Source organism: Mesoplodon bidens, assembly GCF_964165515.1.
Source record: "Mesoplodon bidens genome assembly, contig: HAP1_SCAFFOLD_1347, whole genome shotgun sequence".
In the NCBI taxonomy this organism is placed as follows: domain Eukaryota; kingdom Metazoa; phylum Chordata; class Mammalia; order Artiodactyla; family Ziphiidae; genus Mesoplodon; species Mesoplodon bidens.
Genome location: NW_027671937.1, coordinates 1 through 18,709, shown reverse-complemented (window position 1 = coordinate 18,709; position 18,709 = coordinate 1). Strand labels below are relative to the sequence as shown.

The following is an 18,709-nucleotide window of genomic DNA, read 5'->3' as shown; positions in this document are numbered from 1 at the left end:
GCAACCCCCTAGAACACCCTCCTTTATCTCGAGAGTAGAGGTCTTCCTCTCCTGTCTGGTCTGGTACCTCCCCACCAGTGCCCACTGCCCCGCCTCAGGCTTGGGGTGGCCCAAGCGCCGGATCTGGAGCTGGTTAGCTTTTGGAAAAAAACAGCAATGTGGAAACACCGCCCACCCACTTCCCAAAGCCTGAGTGGAATGAGTGAACAAATCGTGGGAGGCCCAGCCGTCCCCCCGCCTCCCCCCAACTCAGGGCTCTTCACTCCGTTTAAAACCACACTGGTGGCCTTTTCTCTGATGATAACAGCAGTTTGGAAAACTTGAGGAAGTTCAAAAAGTAAAGTAAAAATACCCTCACATTCCACCGAGAACAGCTCCTGCTAACAGACGGTGAACAGCCAGTGGGCACTTTTCAAGTGCCCAGGAGGTACTTCTGTTATCCCCAAACCACAGATGGGGAAAGTAAGGCCCAGGTGTGGATGTAAGCCTTGGATGGGGGTTCCCCTAGAAGTTGCTAGCCCAGCACTACTGGACTCTCACTGTGTTCCTGGCACATGGCAGGTGTCTCTCTGGATCTGTTGGGAAGGGGCCAGGACAGCTGGGAACACTCCCTGCCTCAAGTGAGCGGAACCTTGGCAGTATTTCCCCAAAGGGTCCTGTCTTCCTCACCCGGCCTGTCCCCTGGGACCTCTTCACCCTCCAGCCTCAGGAGCCTGCGGGGCTCTCCCCTCCCCTGGCTCTCGGCTCTTGGGAAGCAGGGACCAAGCAGCTATACTCCCAGTGCGGTGGCCCAGAAAACACGACTTGACTTGGGGCCAAGGCTCCTGAAGGCTGAGCAGTGTCCCCACGCTCGCTCCCAAGACACTCTGTCCTTTCGCCATTCAGAAAGCGTCATTTCAGGGAAAGCCAGTGGTGGCTGGGTTTCAGAAGCAGCAGCCAGACGGCCCGGTCAGCTGCTGAGCAGAGCTGGCTGGAAGGGTGGGTGTGCTGACCGCCAGCCTCCGCTGTGCCAGCCGGCCTCAGACACCAACATCTTGGGCCTGGGGGTGGGGAACAGGAACCATGGCTTCCCTCACCCTCATCTTGAAGACCCAGGCCTCCGCTCTAGCCCCTTCTTCCCCTTTCTAAGATCCCCCTTATCTTCTCTCTTCCTCTGAGCTACAGACAGATCTGTAATCCTTTCAGGACCTAGAGAGTCCCAGGGGATCAGAGCTGGGGGGGCAGGGGCGGGGGCCCAAGCAATCCTCTGAAGCCCTCTTCCAATTTTGGAATGCAGAGCTCAGAGTCTGTCTGATGTGTGTTCCCCCAGACCCACCTTGCATCCCATCCCACCCAGATGCTGCTGCTGGTGGCCTGGGCACTTTCTAACCCTGCCTCGACCCAGGGGCAGATATGGGTTGGGGGTTACAGTTAGTTGTGGCACCTGGGCAGGGACTCAGGTGTCCTCTTGCCTGCCCAGACACTCCTAGGACACAACTTCTGGGCACCTTGGAAACAGCCAGCCGGGAGTGGTTTCTGGAAAGAACTGGAAGGAGGCAGTTAAAGATCTTGTAGGAGATCAGAAATGGCTAATCCTGGATTAGCTGGGGGGATGGACCCAGGGTGTGGGGCAGAGACAAGGGCCCCACCCAAGGACAGAAGTGAGAGGGAGTGGGGTGGGGTGGGTGTGCTGGGGGCCGGGAATGGGTTTTCTCTGGATGGCGGGGGGTGGGGGTTGGGGGAGGAGGTGAAGGCCAGGATTCGGTTTTCTCTGGGCAGGGAAGGGTTAAATCCTCCTGGGCCTCCCAGGCTCTGGCCACTCTCCCCTCCTGACCTTTCTCCTCTCCAGCCTCAGGCACAGCTGCAGAGACACCCCGTACACCCTGCCTCGTCCTCATGGCCTACCTGAGCCCCTCACAGCTTCAGAAGGTAGGGCCCTGCTGGGTGGGCACCCCGAGGATCAGGTAAATGTGGGGGGCCCCTCCGGACTTGGAGTAGTCCCGGGGAACTCGACCGACCCCCTTACGTTTTTCAGAAGAGGAAACTGAAGCCCGGAGTGGTCGGTTCACAGCCATGACCCCTAACTTCTGCACACACAGGCAGGGGCCATTCAGGCCAACGCACCGCGGCTGGGGTGGGAATGTTTGCGTGAAGAAACCAGAAGAAAACACAGGATCCTGTGACCTGGGGGCGGGGGCAGGGGTCTGGGAAGGGGCGGGGCCGACGAGGGGCGGATCCACCCGTCCCACTCTACCCACAACCCACTTCTAGCTCTAGCGCGGGGCGGGTGGCCCGGCAACCACCCGGTGGGCGCGTTCAGACCCGAAAAGGCTAACCCGTGGGAATCAGAGCGACGGAGACTTTTAAAAAACATGACCCTTGTTGTTTGTACCTGATGGCAAGAGGAAAATACAAAAAAATACAGAAAAGCTCAAAAAAGAAAATGTAAACCCACCTATAGATTCCTATGCTGAGACAATATTTTGGCATACAGTCCTTGAATCTCTAAAAGTTTCAGGGGACTTCCCTGGCGGTCCAGTGGTTAGGACTCCACGCTTCCACTGCAGAGGGCACGAGTTCAATCCCTGGTTGGGGAACTTAGATTCCACAAGCTGCGCTGGGGGGCCAAATAAATAAAAGGTCCATCACAATATCACAAAAGCTGTCGCCGATTGCTTGCTTGCTTGCTTGCTATATGTTTCATAAAGGAGGCACTACTGTGTTCCCCATCTGATACTTAGCCTGAGAGTCAGAGAGGGGAAAGCACTTGCCCAGGTTCTCACAAATTAGGATTAACTTGTAGTTGGCTTTTTTTTTTTAAACTCACAATATGTGTGGAACACAGTCCCATGCCAATAAATATTTTTCTATCAGCTGTGTTGTATTTCAGATAGATAAACCATACTTTGTGTGATAAGTTCACCTGTGTGCTGGTTTGTTTGATATCCGTCTCCTTCCCTAGACTAAGTTCTGAAAGGCAAGCATCATGGCTGGCTTGCTCATGACTGAATCTCCAGCTCCTAAAACCATGTCTAGATGCTCAGCCAATATTAGCTGAATAAATGAATGAGGTTGTATTCCCTGGAGGCTTAGGGCGGGGACACCTCCCCTTCCACTTCCCCTTCCTTCATTCAAGCAGCCAACGCTGATTGCTCTTCACTGGGCGCTAGACACCATCGCCAGGGAGGGGGCCAGAGCAATGAACAGGATGCTTTGTCCTGCCTCCACACGGCTTATGGTTTGGGGAAGGGTCAAATCAGTCCTCCTCAAGAGCGTTTGAGGGCAGGGAGAAGGACGCTTGAGTCTCCTTCCTGCCTGCAGTTTCAGGAGGATGGCTTCCTGGTGCTGGAAGGATTCTGGTCTGCAGACGAGTGTGTGGCCATGCAGCGGAGGATTGGCGAGATAGTGGCTGAGATGGATGTCCCTCTCCACTGTCGCACGGAATTTTCCACCCAGGAGGAGGAGCAGCTGAGAGCCCAGGTAGGTGCCTGGAGCAGGTGAGAATGAGATTTGGTCTTTGATGGGTGGCTCAGTCCCCAGCCAGAGCAACAGCCTGGAAAGGTAGGACCCCAAGGCCTATGGGCTCATGCTGATAATGAATCAGGCTCCAAGCTTTCTGTGGGCCGGGCTCCAGGGTAAGTGTCTTATATGCATATTTCCTTCACTCCCTACTACGAATTTATGAGGTCAGCATTATTGCCCCCATTAGACAGGTGGGGTAAATGAGGCTCAGCTCACTTGCCCCAAACTACACAATTAGTAACTGATAGGGTCAGAATTTGAACCCAGATCTTCCTGAGACCAAGTTCATGCTGTCACTGCTCTGCTGTACTTTCTTAGAAGTTTTCCTGCCACAAAGGACCTCTTTGTGGCCAGCAACCCAGCATGAGCCAAGTGATTCTGATGGGCCCACCTGGGCAAGTCATCCCCCAGTGAAACAAGGAACTGCTTGTTTCCCCCAGTGACCTACTAGGACTCAGTGCAGCTTGAGATGGGTAAGTTGAGACCCAGGGGTTCTCCCAGACAGTTCTCTTAACCCTTCATAGGCTGAATTTATGAGCCTGCCTGCGGCTGAGCCCCCAAGCCAAAGCTGTGGTCCAGGCTCACGCTTACTCATGGCAAGGAGCTTCTGCCATCTGGTGGGCATAAAGGGAATTACAATGACTAGAAGGCTTGCAGCCCAGAGAATGGGGACTTCAGAAAGAAAAAGGGTTACAGAATGACACTTTCCTCCAGTCAGTTTCGTTTGGCTGCACTGGTATTCAGTAAACCCTCAATATTCACTACTGATATTATGAAAGACTTTGAAATGGGTTTTTAAATAAATAAATAAATAAATAAATAAATTAATTAATTAATTTTTGGCTGCGTTGGGTCTTCGTTGCAGCATGCGGGCTTTTCTCTAGTTGTGGCGAGTGGGGGCTACTCTTCGTTGAGGTGCACAGGCTTCTCACTGCGGTGGCTTCTCTTGTTGCGGAGCACGGGCTCTAGGCACGCGGGCTTCAGTAGTTGTGGCTCGCGGGCTCTAGAGTGCAGGCTCAGTAGTTGTCGCTCACGGGCTTAGTTGCTCCGTGGCATGTGGGATCTTCCTGGACCAGGGCTCGAACCCGTGTCCCCTGCATTGGTAGGCAAATTCTTAACCACTGCACCATCAGGGAAATCCCTGAAATGGGTATTAAAAGAAAAAAATATTGGCGGTGTCCTGTCTAGTAGTGCTCTGTTCCAGCTTACCAGCACCTTTCATTGTTTTTGAGTTATTATACAACTCTGTAAGTTATATAGAACTGATAATAACTCACATGATACTCATCCATAGAAATGGGTATGAACTGGGCCCGGCAGGATGCAGTTATTGCCCTTGTGGCTAGATTCAGTTTTGCATTGATTTGTAAATTCATTTCACCGTTTCTTATTGCCTATATTTGTGTGTTTCTCGGAATTCTCCTTTCAACATGTTTCTGGTTCCCTTGTGAATTACTGAGTTAAGTAAAAATCTTTGACATGCGTGTAGCATCACCGTCTTTATTATTATGATCAGTTATGCTTCCCAGATTTAATTCCCTGATAGTGCAGAGGAGTTAAAAATGTTAAAAAAAAAAAACTTTTAGTTTTCAGTGGGAAGGGCGTGGAAAGGGCCAGACAGGTCACTGAGTTGAGCCGTGCAAGGCACTGTGACAGCAGATGTGTGCAGTTGAGGGAGTGCCAGGGCTGTGCCATATGGGAACCCAGGTAGGGGCATCGGTGACACTCAAACTGTACTTACGTCGCCATGAAGGAAGATATATATGGTGATCATGGGTGGCTAAAGCCACAAGGAAAACATGGGGCATCTGCCTGGACATCATTTTCTTCTTTTTTTAAAATTAAATATTTATTTATTTATTTACTTATTTATGTGTTTGGCTGCATCGGATCTTAGTTGTGGCACTTGAGCTCTAGAGCATGCGGGCTTAGTTGCCCTGGAGCATGTGGGATCTTAGTTCCCCAGCCAGGGATTGAACCCGCGTCCCCTGCACTGGAAGGTGGATTCTCAACCACTGGACCACCAGGGAAGTCCCTGGAGCATCATTTTCATATGCTGCTAAGAAATTTAAAACATGATATTAAAATTAACAAGAAGGGAGTTCCCTGGTGGCCTAGTGGTTAGGATTCGGCACTGTCATTGCTGTGGCCCGGGTTTGATCCCTGGTCGGGGAACTGAGATCCCAGAAGCCACAGGGTGTGGTCAAAAAAAAAAATCAATAAAATTAACAAGGAGAGGTTATTAAGAAAAAAGAAAAAGATTAGTAATAGCTTATATTTATCGAGCATTTAGTCATGTCCTTGCTGGGTGTTTTCTATTTAGCAGCAGTAGTAATAATAATAATAAAGGCAGATATTCACATGACACCACATCCCAAGGACTGTTCTTATATGCCTTATATACACTGATTCATAATCCCTACAACACCCTATGAGATAGGTGCCATTAATAGCCTCTATATTTTATGAGGAAACTAAGCCTGAAGAGGTTCAGTAATGTGGTTGTGATTACAGCCAGTTAGTGGCAGAGCTGGGATTTGAACCCAAGTATTCTAGCTCCAGGGTCTGTGTTCTCAACTTCTATAAGATTCAGCCTCCACTTGAACCTGAAGCCTCCAACAATCCAGGGAGGTCAGTTCCATTATTATTCCCCTTTTACAGATGAGGAAACTGAGGCTTTGAGAGGTAAAACAAGTGGCCCAAGCCTCCCTGGGAACCAGGTGTGTTTGATCTGGTACCTGTGTTTCATGCCATTATGGAGTATGAGTCATGTGATTTATTTAGAGGTTTCTAAGAAATTCCATGCTTGTAGCTTCCGGCTGTGCTTCCAGGTCCTTGGGGTTCCTGTTCACCGGCTGTGCCACAGTGGACAAGTTTGAGAAGCACCAGAGGCGTCTGCAGCTCTGTGGGGTGGGAAGCATCTGAATCCTCTTCCCTCTCTGCCAGGCCCACCTGTGACCCCGTGATGCCCTCTCAGCCCCTCTGATGTCCCCTCTCCACAGGGCAGCACAGACTATTTCTTAAGCAGCGGCGACAAGATTCGGTTCTTCTTTGAGAAAGGCGTCTTTGATGAGAAAGGTTCGGAACTGGGGCCCTAGAGGTGGGGGTGGCTGGACTCCAGTCCTTCCAGCTTGACCTGTCCCTTGTGCCACAGGAAATTTCCTGGTCCCTCCGGAGAAATCCATCAACAAAATTGGCCATGGTAAGCAGGGGCTGGAGAGAAACTGAGGTCTGAAGAGTTTGGGGGCCATCCCCCAAAGCACACGTTAAGGTAGTAGCCCAACAAATGGCATTTCTGGGTGCAGAGTCCTTCTTGGGCCCTGCTCCCCTGTCTTATGATGCTAATCACATGACACTGCCACTGCAGCACTGGGAAGAGGGGTCCATTTGAGCCCACTCCCCCATGCAGATGGGTGTGTGCAGGCTCCTCAACTCTCTACTGCCGGGCCTGGGGATGATTCGGGCCCCAGGCTTGTGGGGCTTCTGGGTCCCATTGCTCCCTGAAGGCTTCTTAAGGAACACCAAACATGTTGACAAGGTCCCTGTTCCAAGACCCCTAAACCAAGCTAGGAAACCCTCTTTTTTTTTTTTTTTTTTCAGGATCATGCATTATAGTTATTTTGTAGGGAGTTCCCTGGCAGTCCAGTGGTTAAGACTCCGTGCTCTCACTGCTGAGGGCCCGAGTTCGATCCCTGGTCAGGAAACTAAAATCCCACAAGGCGCATGATGTGGCAAGGAAAAAAAACCCTTATAATTTATCTTGTAGACTGATTTTTAAACATGAAGTTATATCATGGTAGCTTTGTTTTTTTTTTACAAATTGTGGTAAAATACATATAATAGAAAATCTACCATCGTAACCATTTTGAAGTATACAATTCAGTGGCATTAAATACGTTCAACCCTCACTTTTTCTAATAACAACAGTAGTAAATAATGAGAAGAGTGACTGTTCTGTGCTTGCACACGCGTTAGCCCATGGAATCCTATGGCAGCCCGGGAAGCAGGGCTGATCCCATTGTACACAGGAGGAAACTAAGGCTTAAAGGAGAGAAATCGGTGCTCAGAGTCCGACAGAGCAAGCGGCAGTACCAAAATTGCTACCAAGTGATGGGTCCCTTGGAGTCCTTGGTCCTCTGAAGGGTGGCCAGTCAGGGCTAGAAGGTCAAGAATAAGGTCATAGGTCAGGTGCAGGCATCTGTGGGGCCCATTTCTCGGTTATAAACAAGCAGAAAGCTTAATGCACAGAAAATAGGTGAGAATATCAAAGTGGGGCCTGACCCTGGGTGCCCAGGCCTAGATGTGGGAGGGACCCAAGGGGACTGGGGAATGGCTCTCAGCCCACCTCTGTCCCGCAGCTCTGCACACCCATGACCCTGTCTTCAGGTGTGTCACACACTCCCCCAAGGTGCAGGTGAGCAGAGGTGTCGGTGAGGGTGGGCCGGTGGGCCATATGTGAGTGTGGGCGGGCCGGCCATGTGACCTCTGCCCCCTTCCAGGCTTTGGCCAGAAGTCTGGGCCTCCAGATGCCCGTGGTGGTGCAGAACATGTATATCTTTAAGGTGAGCTCCTCGTCCTCCCCAGGCCTCCGTTTACCCTCTGTAAAATGGGCACAGTGCTCATACCAAGCCCTTCCTTACAAGGACCGCAAGCTGCCTCCCTGAGGAAGTATTAAGTTGGTGGGAGAACATGAAAACCGGTCTCCTCTGGTTAGGGTGCCTGGCACTTAGTTGGGGCTCATCTAGGGTGCCGTGGAAGGAAAGGGGGTCCCGGGGCTGCCTCCTCCCTTTGTTGGCTATTGAAATGCTCTGCCCCCAGCTTTCAAGGCCCAGCCCGGTTCCACCTCCTCCAAGAAGCCTTCCAACACCCTTGGGAAGAGAGGACCCATCTCTGATCCTGGAGCCCAGAGGCTTAATCGCTGGCCTGGGCCCCAGCCTCTCCCACTGCCCCTCACTTCTCCCTTGTGTTCTTGTTAGGGACGTGTGTGCTCAGACTGGGAGCTCCCTGCCAGGCAGGGTGGCTTTTCTCTTTGCAGCCCTCCTGGGCCTGGCACATAGTAGGTGCCCGAGAGCTGGGTGCTGACGTGGAAGCCTTGCAGATAAACACCTGTGGTGGGGGGAAGAGCATCCCACTCGGAGGACTCAGAGCAGCCCCTGCCCCTCCCCGCTCTCCCTGGCCTCACCCGGCCCCCCTCCTCTCTCCTGCAGCAACCTCACTTGGGCGGCGAAGGTGAGCCAAGAGCAGGCTGGGGGGCCAGCGAAGGCCCCGGCGGGAGATCTGGGACTTTAGTGGTTGTCAGGTCTCCAGAGGGAGGGAAGGCGCCTGCCAAGACGTCCATAGACAAGAGCCTGGGCCAGCGGAGGAGAAGCCATCTTCTGCTGCTTCCTGAAAGAGTGGATGCCGGGGGGTGGGGTGGGGTGGGGGGGTGGAGGGGGGTGTCCTGGAGCCCTCGACCCAGTGGTTCCCAAACCTGGCAGCGACTCCTTGCTGGTTAAAAATACAGATTCCTGGGCCCCATTCCCTGAGATCTTGAGTCACGAGGGTGGGACTCTGTATTTTACCAAGTTCCCTGGAGGACTGATTCAGCATAGAAACTGCTGATCTGATTACAAACCCCCTGGATACACAGATACCCTTTCCAGCCTCCCTCGTGGGTGATGATCCACTTCTCTCAAATACCTCCAGTGACAGAGGGCTCACCACCCCTACAGGCAGCTCTTCCTTTCCTGACATGAGCTCAAGTCACTCCCCTTGTGAGGCCCCCTCCTCCCCACCGTCCAGCCTGAAGACAGTCTCCTGAAGGGATGCCCATCCTCTCCCTGAGCCTTCTCTGCTCAGTCCAGCACCCCCCAGGTCCTTCAGCCATTACTCCTCCAAATGTTCTGGGGCCCCCACCATTAGGACACCTTTATCTGGACACTGTCTGGATTGTCAAAGTCTGACTTCCACTTTGGTGCTCAGAAAGCACACAGTTCCCCAGGTAGGGATGAGGCGAGACCAGCACCCTCTCGTTTTTACAGACTAAGGTCCTCTGTTCAGCGGTTCTCCGTCCTGCCTGGGCCCCAGCATCACGCAGGGGATGTTTACAATGTGGATGCTGGGTCCGCTTCCTGCTTCACACCCAACTTCCAAGTCGTAGACCACTGGTGGTTTACACTGGACCATCTGGTGGCTGGAGGGGCTCTCGCTGGTTGAGGCCGGCAGCTTGAGCTACCTGGCTGGAATTAAACAATAGCAGCTGCTCTTCAGGCAGCGATTACAACGTCAGGCCCCGTACTAAGCACTTTTCATACACTGTCTCAGAATCCTCCAGCAACCTCGTGAGGTTAGGTTATCGTTGGGGCTGCTTTATGGTTTAGGAAATTGAAGCTTGAGAGGTGAAATCTCTTGCCCAGAGTCTCCGGGCCAGGAAGCGGTGAGATTCTAACTGCTCATGGGAAGGCTGGGCCTGGAGGGCCCTGGGAGGACCACGGAGTGAGTAGAAATGAGGCCAAGGTGAGGTGAGGCCAGGCGCCTCATGCCCAGGCGGGCCTGCTGCAGTCTCCCCTCACCAGGACGCCTCCTTCCTGTATACGGAGCCTCTGGGCCGGGTGCTGGGCGTGTGGATTGCTCTGGAAGATGCCACGCTGGAGAATGGCTGCCTCTGGTTCATCCCTGGCTCCCACACAGGTGAGGCCACCTGCCTCTCCCTGCCCACTCGTCCCCACCCCCCACAGGGGAGGGACCCCGAATAAAGAGAGGCTAAAGTCCCCACCTTGGCCCGCAGGTGGAGTGTCGAGAAGGATGGTCCGGGCCCCTGCTGGCTCGGCGCCTGGCACCAGCTTCCTTGGGACCGAGCCAGCCCGGGATAACAGCCTCTTTGTGCCCACACCGGTGCGGAGAGGTAGGGGGTGTGCAGAGGGCGGGGAGGAGGACCCGGATGCCTTGCCTGGGGGTCTGTGCTTGCTCTGACTACCCAGCTCACCTGAGGGCTGGGAAGTCACAGCATGAGGGAAGGTAGGGCTGGGTGGGCACTGGGAGGTCTGAAAGCTGTGTGGTTGACAGCAGGGTCTCCCAGATCAGGCTGGAATCCAGACCCTGGTACTTCCCGGCTGTCTCTGTGAGCAAATGACTGAACCTCTCTGAGCCTCAGTTTCCCCAAACATAAAGTAGGGAAGCCAGTGAGATGTCATATGTGAGATGGTGCACCACAAGTGCTCACAAATCCTGGCTGTCAGCACACCCTTCCTTATAGAAAAGGGAAACTGAGCCCCAACTCTGCATTCCTGGCTGAGGCCCCAGCTGGCTGGCATGGGACAGAGAGCTTCTGTCTGGTTCTGCAAATGCCATGGAGGTGGATGCCCTTGCTGAGGCTTGCCAAGGGCACGGGCCACAGCGGAAGGGACTTGACCCCAGGGGAACCCATGTCCAACAGCACAGCGTCCGATGCGGGGGCAGACGCCAGGCCCCTGAGCGTCCAGCGATGGGAATGGGGATGAGTAGCCCATGACACCGCTTAAGGGAGGGGGCGCCCACCATGTCCCTTCCTGCCTCAAGTGCGCTCTTGACCCGCTGTGTCCCTGCCAGGGGCCCTCGTCCTAATCCACGGAGAAGTGGTGCACAAAAGTGAGCAGAATTTCTCCGACTGCTCACGCCAGGCCTATACTTTCCACCTCATGGAGGCTGCTGGCACCGTCTGGAGCCCAGATAACTGGTAGGTGGCAGGGTGTGTGTGGGCCCCAGACACCTCCTGAAGAGGTCCTGGAGGCTGGAAGCAGTGCTAGTACCACCTCGAGGTCCTCTCCCCGTCCTCTGCAGGCTCCAGCCGACAGCTGAGCTGCCCTTTCCCCCACTGTACATCTAAAGGCCCTCTGAGGGCAGAGACACCACCCCCTCTCCGGAAAAGCTGTGGGCCACCAACGCCAGCGCCTCACCCCACCGCCCAGCTGCAACGGGGAATCTGCATCTCTCCTCCAGGGCTTTCCTTCTGCTGGTGTCTGTGCAGACAGGCAGGCACGAGCAGAAGGCTGGGCTGGGTGCCTTCCCCGAGATCTGTCTCTGTCCGTCCCTACCCCAACACAACCTCCCCCTAGAGGCAGCCTCACGGCCGTGAAAGGGTTCTGGCTGCTTCTCTGCTGGCTTCTCACTCATCGTCTCCCCTCTCACATGGAACTCTTGGTCATTACAGTGGGAAACACTGAATAAAAGAGACTTACAAATGCAGCATCTTGATCCTTCTTTCCCAAGCAGCCTTCCTCTCAAGATGGGAACCCTGCTGAAAATCATCCCAGGTAGCCCAGCCCTGACTGGTAAGGTATGCACGATGTTAATAAGTGACATTTAGTGGGCATTCATGGTGCGAAGAGCTTTCTGTGCTTTATCACTGGATCCTCACCCCTTTCAGGTAGGTGCTGTTTACAGATGAAGGAGCTGACACATGGGAAGGTTAAGTGACCCGCCCAAGTCCCACAGCTGTTCAGGTGTCTGGCGAGGTCAGCTGGATCCAGAGCCTATGCTTCTAACCTCTATGCTCCCAGTTCTCCTTTCCCGGGGAGGGAAAAGACCAGAGCCTGGAATCCAGTCTGAGATTCTGGCCCTGGCTCTGTGACCAACTCGATTTCCAGGCTCAGGCCAGGCCCTCCTCTCTGGGCCCATTTGGCCACTCGCACCATCAAGGGGCCGGACGAGGGCCTCCACAGGTCCCTCCTGTTTGGACATGCTTGGCAGGCACCCAGAGCTGCAGAAACAACTACCAAATCTGAAACCTGCCTGGCGGGGGTCTGCTCAGAGGTTGCAAACTGGGGGCCACCAGCCGATTTCACAACGCAGAATTGTTTTGTCTGGGCCTCGGCATTTTAAAACAACAAACAAAAAACCCACAACATTTTAAAATTGGGAGATTTCACATAACAATTCAGGTTTCTAAGCTTCTTTGAATGAGCAGGTCAACAGCCCGGGGCCTGTGGTCTAGCCTCCGTGACCACTGGCTGGAGCTGCCTTCTTACAGGCACATGTGCTCTCCACTTCCCTTCCCTGTCCTCCTTCATTGCATTACCTGCCTGGCCTCAGCGGCCTTATGACTTTATGACCTTGATTTCCAGCCCCCACTCTGTATGGGAACAAACCACCCAGGGAGTCAGTGGGGCAAAGCCAGCACTCATATGCGCTACACCCTAACATGGCGTTGCCTCCTTCAGCGAGCAGTCGCAGGGAGCCTGAGCCAAGGGAAGGGTTTGTTAAGGCTCCTTTGAGCCCCAAACGAATGTCTCAATACTCTCCTCTGAGGCAAAGGGCTTGGCAGTGATGCTCAGGCAGAAGCAAGCTCCCAGAGCTGGGCTCCTGGCTTCCGGCCTTGGTGGGACCACGTTCTCACCTCTTTCTGCCGAGGCCCCTCCCTGTCAGGCTGGTGGGAAGTGGGGAGAACCTGGTCCAGCCTTGAGAAACCTGCTGAGCTATCTTCTCACTGATGGGAAATGTTCATCCGTTCAGCGAAGGTCTGCCGAGTTCCTGCTATGTGCCAGGCTGTGCTGGCACTGGGGGATGTGGTGGGGAACCAGGGAGAGCTGGACTCTGCCCTCACAGAGAGCAAGGCTGGAGCATGCACTGCCCCCTCCCCCCGCCCCGGAAGAGCAATTCTGAACTCTCAGTAAACTTCACCAGACCTTGCCTCTAATTTCTCGCCAAGAGACCAACACAGGTGTGGACGTGACTGGAGGGTGGGAGGTCTCAGGAGGGACCCCTTGACAAGGACCCTGTGCTGTCCAGCCTGTCCTTCATCAGCACCACTCGGCCAGGCAGCAGAGGCCTTGAGGCAGGGTGGGGTTGGCTGAAACAGGTAGTCAGCCCAGGACAGATCCTCTTCCTCCAGCCCTTCCAGGGATGCAACAAACAGATCCCATCTCTCCCCTTCAGCTCGTCCCAGCCCAGATGGGAGAAACCACATGCACTTGGCTATTTTCCTCTTGTAGTCTCCTCTGAATGAAGCCAGGGGAGCAGGGTCACTCTGGTCTCCAAGCACAACCCATATAACCCTTTGGTTTGCCTGGCTTCTTGCCGAGATGAGGACTGGCCTTGGGTAACAATGACACTTTCCCTCACTTATGTGACACTTTCGCACTTAAATGCGGGCTCTGGGCTGGTCACCTCACACGTCACTTCGCCAGAACCTCACGACACCCCGTGAGGTGCAGGCTCTTATTATTCCCATCTTGCAGACATGAGAATTGAGGCCCAGAGTGATTAAGCAACTCACACAGTTAAGAAGTGGTTCAGCCAAGGATTCTGACCAGATGAGTCTGACACCAGAACCTGAAGTGTTAACCACTCTGCCCTACGGCCTCCAGTGTCCACTCCTCCCCCCACCCCCCCGAGGACTGCAAGGTGAGGGGGGGCCCTATGGCCCACTCAAGCTCTTTGAGCTGTTGCACTATCCTTTAAGCCTTTTTGCTTTTTAAAATATCAGCAAAACTAAAACCGGGAGTGCTTTGATTTTTATTTTAAATCTGAATCAATTGAAAAATTAAATCTGCTTCTCCCCTCCTGGCTCTTCAAGCCCAAGTGGCTGGCTGCTGTGGGGACCATTTGTCTTCTCCATGTCCCTGTTTCCTTCATCGCTGCTGCATAGCAGCTAGGCCATCAGCAATATCAGGAGGTAGAGAGGCAAAAGGAGATTGTCTATCTGCGTAGTGTATGCTTCTAGGAGGGACACGGTGCTGATGGACCCCAAAATCCAAGCATAACTGTAGTTTAAGTCCACTCCACTGTCGAAGATTAAGATCAGAGCTACAGAAATGATCTGGGCAAATATAGATGTCATGGTCCCCTCAAAAGTCTTTTTAGTTCCAGGCCAGCGAATCTCCCCCATGGTGCTGCCAAATATGGAGGCCACCGTGTCGCCCACACCGACAGCCAGGACTCCTGCATAGGGGACTAGGGCCCTGGCTCCCCCTAGGCTACCCTTCTGTGTGCAGGGTCTGGGGACTAACCAAATGGGAAGAGACATGCCTAGGAGCAGGTAGATGTGGGTCAAGATGAGCGGTCCACTGTCTCGTTCATCCAGGAAGAGGGACAGGAGGCTTCGCAGAGTGTGGCCCAGGGGCTTGATGCGGAAGTAGCGCACATACTCTAGGAAGATGAAGACCGCCAGACATACGGTGGCGGCCACGTAGAGCAGTGGCCGGTCCAAGATGATACCTGGGATGTAGGTGGCTACCACAATGAAGTGGAAATACTTCCGAGCAATAGTGGGGGCCTGGTGCTTCTTGGACTCGGAAGATGACCGCTTGGCATTCTGGTATAGCACCACCAGGCAGGCAAAGGTGGCCAGCAGAGACCAGTAGGCTAGGAGGTAGACTCGGGTCTCTGTCTGGAAGAGGAATTGAAAAAGCCACAGCAGGGGGTTCCTGCGGATGAGCCGGTGCAGCCAGGGCAGGACCACGCCAAGGCCCAGTACACAGGTCATGAGGTGGAAGAAGATGGAAGAGGCCCAGGTGCCTGAGTCCATGAAAACAAAGAGGGTGCTGAAGAAGATGCCCATGAGCACCATCCCTACCACCACTACCAGCAGGAAGAAGTCCAAGGGGTCCCCCTGGCTTTCCACCACAGTCAGAGAGCGCTTGATGAGCTGGTTGAGCGTGAAGCTGATGCCACCCAATACCAGCAGAGCCTCTCCAGGGGTGAAGCAGCGGGGCAGCAGATACAGCAGGATCATGTTGAGGTAGACGAAAATCAGCAGGACCTCCAGGACCTCGATCACCTCGCCTACACTCAGCGAGTGCTTCATGATGTAAATGATGACACCTCCAGCCAAGCCCGAGATGACACAGGTGTTGGTGGGCACTGGGCGAGTGATGCCCAGTGCCAGTACTGATGAGAAGAGGGCCACTGCCATGCCAGTGGCCGCCACCACAATACCAAACCGCTCGAAGTATGGGTTCCCCGCAGCCTGGCAGCGCTCCTTCATAACCAGCCCGAGCAAAGGCATGACCACCGAGGCGGGCAGTAGGCCACTGTTTGCGGACATTCGAAACTGGAAGACAGCGCTTCCCTGCTGTAGCAGCCGGTCCCACTTGTATTGGACGTAGAAGGCCTGCACCGCGAGGGCCACGGCGCACCACGAGTATCGATCCCACACGGCTGCGTGGATGCTCAGCACCACTACAAACACCACTGCCGCCTCTGCCAGCACCGAACCGCTCAGCGGAGCCCCAGGCCCAGGGGCCTGGGAAGCGCACTCTCGGGTCATGTCTTTAGACCTGAGACTCTGGGGAAACTGGGGTGACTAGGAACGCCCTGGACTCTGGGCCCTTTAATCCCCGCCAGGCAGAGAGCGGTAGCTTCGCCCAGCCAGCACCTTCTCTCTCCGTTCTCCAGCTGCGAGAAGGGAAGCTCTACTGTAGGCCACTCTCTGACGCCTGGGAACTGGCGTCGGGCTACCCTCCACCGCCTCACACCTATGGCGTAGACGTCGCCCCTCGGCCGCCTCCCTCACAGCCTCGGCCGCCTCCCTCACAGCCTCGGCCGCCCTAGCCCGGAGTTCCTCACCTCTCTGGGAATCGCCATGTTGGCCCCGCCCCGCCGTCACGTGACGAAAAGCCGCGTCCCCGCCCTGGAGGCGAGTGATCACGTGGGCGTGGCGTCTGGGGGCGGGGCTGGGGCGCGCGCGCGCGCGAAGATGGCGGCGGCCGCCGGCGATCCGTGTGTGAGGTGCGGAGCGGGCCGAGTCGGCGGGCGTGACTGTGAGGCGCGGGGTCGAAGCCGAGCGGACGCGGGGCGGGAGTTGGGGGCTAGAGGTGGCAGCAGTGGCTGGGCGAAGGCCGGCTAGGTGGACGGGCTCCGGGACGGGAGGCGGTTACAGCCAAACGGTCCCCGCGCGCGGGGGTCTGAGGTGACTTCTCCAAGAGGGGGGCCGGTGCCTCACCACTTCCCTGGCCTCCGGCCTCCTGTCTCCCTACCCGGTCCCTTTCCCTTCCTCCCCTCTCCCCTCGGCGAGTCCCTCGGCGGCCCCCTCCCCCCCACCGCGCTTCCTGTGCGGCGTGACGCTCCCTCGAGGCGAGACTCGGCGCTTCGCGGTCGCTCGGGGGAGCCCCTACCCGGGCCCCGCTGCAGCCTCCTGTGCCCGGCCCGGCGGCGCTCCCCAGGTTACCCCCTGTGCTCTCGTTGGGAGGTCTGTTTCGGGCGTCGCCGAGCCACCTCCTGGCAGTTTCAGCCCTCTTTCGTCGCTCAGCCTTTCATTCATCCGTCTAGTCGTTTTCTCATTCATTGACTCCGTCAGCGGACACCCCAGGCACTGTGCTGCGTTTTGGGGACGGGAAGAGAAAATATTAAAAAGAGACAGTTCTTGCTAGCGTACAGGCGCTCTAGCGCCAGACACTGGCGACGCGCTTTCTTTTCTCCGTGTTATCTTCTTGAACTCCCACAACTCCGGGAGGCACCCTGTAATTTACAGATGACTCACAAACCCAGCTCCGAACGGGCTGCGTGCCCAACTCCGAAGCTTTAACCGGATCGCCACACTTCCATCTCGCACTTAACAGCTTGAAGTGTTTTTTTCCTTTCCACCCTCCCGCCTAGCCGTCCCTGTCACTTCTTGCTCCCTGTGCCAGCAGTGGTTCCCCACTTTTTTGTCTTGTTCACTGCTGTAGCCTCAACACCCAGAAGAGCATATAATAGGCTCTCAGTAAATGTTTCTTCCGTTTGCCATTTCCTTCATCTCTCTGCTCTAGTGAGGTTTTCTACTTTGGAATTTCCATGGAACTACTTCCGAACCTTGTGAGGACCTTTTTGCTTTTTCTTCCTCTGCTGTTTCGTGTCAGCTCTTCTGTCGGGCAGCATTGTGGTCGCTGTGCTCTCCTTTTCTTAGGCTTATCTTACAGCCATTGTGGAGCTTGGGTAAAGTTTAGCTCCTGCAGGGCAAGGCGCGTTCTTAATGAAAGAGGACAAGGGAAGGAAAGCTGTTAGTTTGCCTGAAAGATGCTCTCCTCATCCTGGAGAACCTACCAAACTCATACCTGAAGGTGGAAGAAATGACACTAGGATTTCTAGGCACTGCTTTGCTCATAGCTTGTTTTAGGAGCGACCTTTTTTTCTTGTCTTTTTCCTCCCCCTTTCCTTTCTATTTGTGTTGGAAGGCATGCTATAATGATTGGGATTATACTGAACAGCAGCCTTCTGTTTGAAATGCCTAGAGGTCTGAACTAAGAAGAAACTTAAATTCTATCCTGGTGCCTGCTGATTTGCAGATGACCACAGACAGGCCACCTTACCATAGGAGTCTGTTTCTCCGAATGAGAATCGTTTTCAGAGCAGTATTGAGGTGGCTGTGAAGCATGTATGTTAATATGAGTTGGCACTAGTCAAAAATGCAATAATACTTTTAAATCACTCAGGGTTTTGGGAGGATCACTGAGGGTTTGACGGGAAGTCAGTTTGAATTTTGGCATTTTGGCGTATCTATTGTGTTCTTCAGTTAACGTGTGCTTAAAAAATAAACAGGGCTTCCCTGGTGGCGCAGTGGTTGAGAGTCCGCCTGCCGATTCGGGGGACACGGGTTCGTGCCCCGGTCCGGGAGGATCCCACATGCCGCGGAGCGGCTGGGCCCGTGAGCCATGGCCGCTGAGCCTGCGCGTCCGGAGCCTGTGCTCCGCAACGGGAGAGGCCGCGACAGTGAGAGGCCCGCGTACCGCAAAACAAACAAACAAACAAACAAAAACCCCGTGGTTTGAAAAGCTTGCTGCTTAGCTTAAACCTCAGTTCATGCAAGAGAGGTGTGCCTCATCTGTGGAGTCAGAGCATCCATGAGCAGTGGCTGCTTATATTCATTATTTCCGTGTGGAATATTATAACTGTGTTTCTCAAAAGAACTATCTGAGAGTAGGTTGACTGTGTCTCGGGCTTTCTGTCGAAAGGACTCAATTGTAGAGACTGTTAATTCTAATCTCCTAGTTGCTTTCATCCAGAGGTTTCCAACCACATGGATCTCTCTAAGGAAGATAATTTCCAGTTTCATTAACTTCAGCTCTTTTAGGAATGGAATTCCATGTTGTCTGCTAGAACATTGGACTGCAAGTCAATAAATTTTTTTAACCTCACCTTTGAGGCAAGTTATTGAATTTCTGTGCTTTAGTTTCTTCCCAAAACACTTAGCTCAAATTTATTTACTTTATTTATTTACAGTGTCTGCAAACAAATGACAGACACTGTAGCACTTATTTCATTTCTTGAAAGTATA

The 18,709-nt window shown here is 54.0% G+C and overlaps 2 protein-coding genes across 5 annotated transcripts; one reads left to right on the top strand and one right to left on the bottom strand.

The window, feature by feature from the left end:
- The first annotated feature begins 1,681 nt into the window (after nt 1-1,681).
- On the top strand, nt 1,682-13,895 carry PHYHD1 (phytanoyl-CoA dioxygenase domain containing 1). 4 transcript variants are annotated; one of them, XR_014014650.1, is made up of 12 exons: nt 1,683-1,908; nt 3,301-3,459; nt 6,504-6,579; nt 6,656-6,703; nt 7,860-7,915; nt 8,001-8,063; nt 8,709-8,730; nt 10,042-10,170; nt 10,268-10,384; nt 10,549-10,600; nt 11,068-11,194; nt 11,299-13,895. XR_014014650.1 is itself a non-coding variant. In XM_081259790.1 (11 exons), the coding sequence occupies exons 1-11, from the start codon at nt 1,876-1,878 to the stop codon at nt 11,342-11,344; spliced, it is 876 nt and encodes a 291-aa protein (XP_081115916.1). In that variant the 5' UTR covers nt 1,689-1,875; the 3' UTR covers nt 11,345-13,895. The 4 variants fall into 4 exon arrangements, 1 of the variants encoding a protein (XP_081115916.1); XR_014014651.1 differs by having other exon boundaries at nt 10,546-10,600; XR_014014652.1 differs by having other exon boundaries at nt 1,682-1,908; nt 10,559-11,194; nt 11,299-11,321.
- A 57-nt stretch (nt 13,896-13,952) lies between these two features.
- DOLK (dolichol kinase) lies at nt 13,953-17,076 on the bottom strand. Its single transcript, XM_081259789.1, has one exon. It carries the CDS (start codon nt 15,722-15,724, stop codon nt 14,108-14,110), a length of 1,617 nt encoding a protein of 538 aa, XP_081115915.1. The 5' UTR covers nt 15,725-17,076; the 3' UTR covers nt 13,953-14,107.
- Between the last annotated feature and the right edge of the window lie 1,633 nt (nt 17,077-18,709).

What these genes read in the sequence shown, in the direction of transcription:
- DOLK (XM_081259789.1), bottom strand. Translation starts at nt 15,724, where the DNA reads ATGACCCGAGAGTGCGCTTCCCAGGCCCCTGGGCCTGGGGCTCCGCTG.
- PHYHD1 (XM_081259790.1), top strand. Translation starts at nt 1,876, where the DNA reads ATGGCCTACCTGAGCCCCTCACAGCTTCAGAAG. An exon ending in CATCAACAAAATTGGCCATG is followed by an intron (nt 6,704 to 7,859) that starts GTAAGCAGGGGC and finishes TCTGTCCCGCAG; the next exon opens with CTCTGCACACCCATGACCCT. An exon ending in ACCTCACTTGGGCGGCGAAG is followed by an intron (nt 8,731 to 10,041) that starts GTGAGCCAAGAG and finishes GGCCTGCTGCAG; the next exon opens with TCTCCCCTCACCAGGACGCC.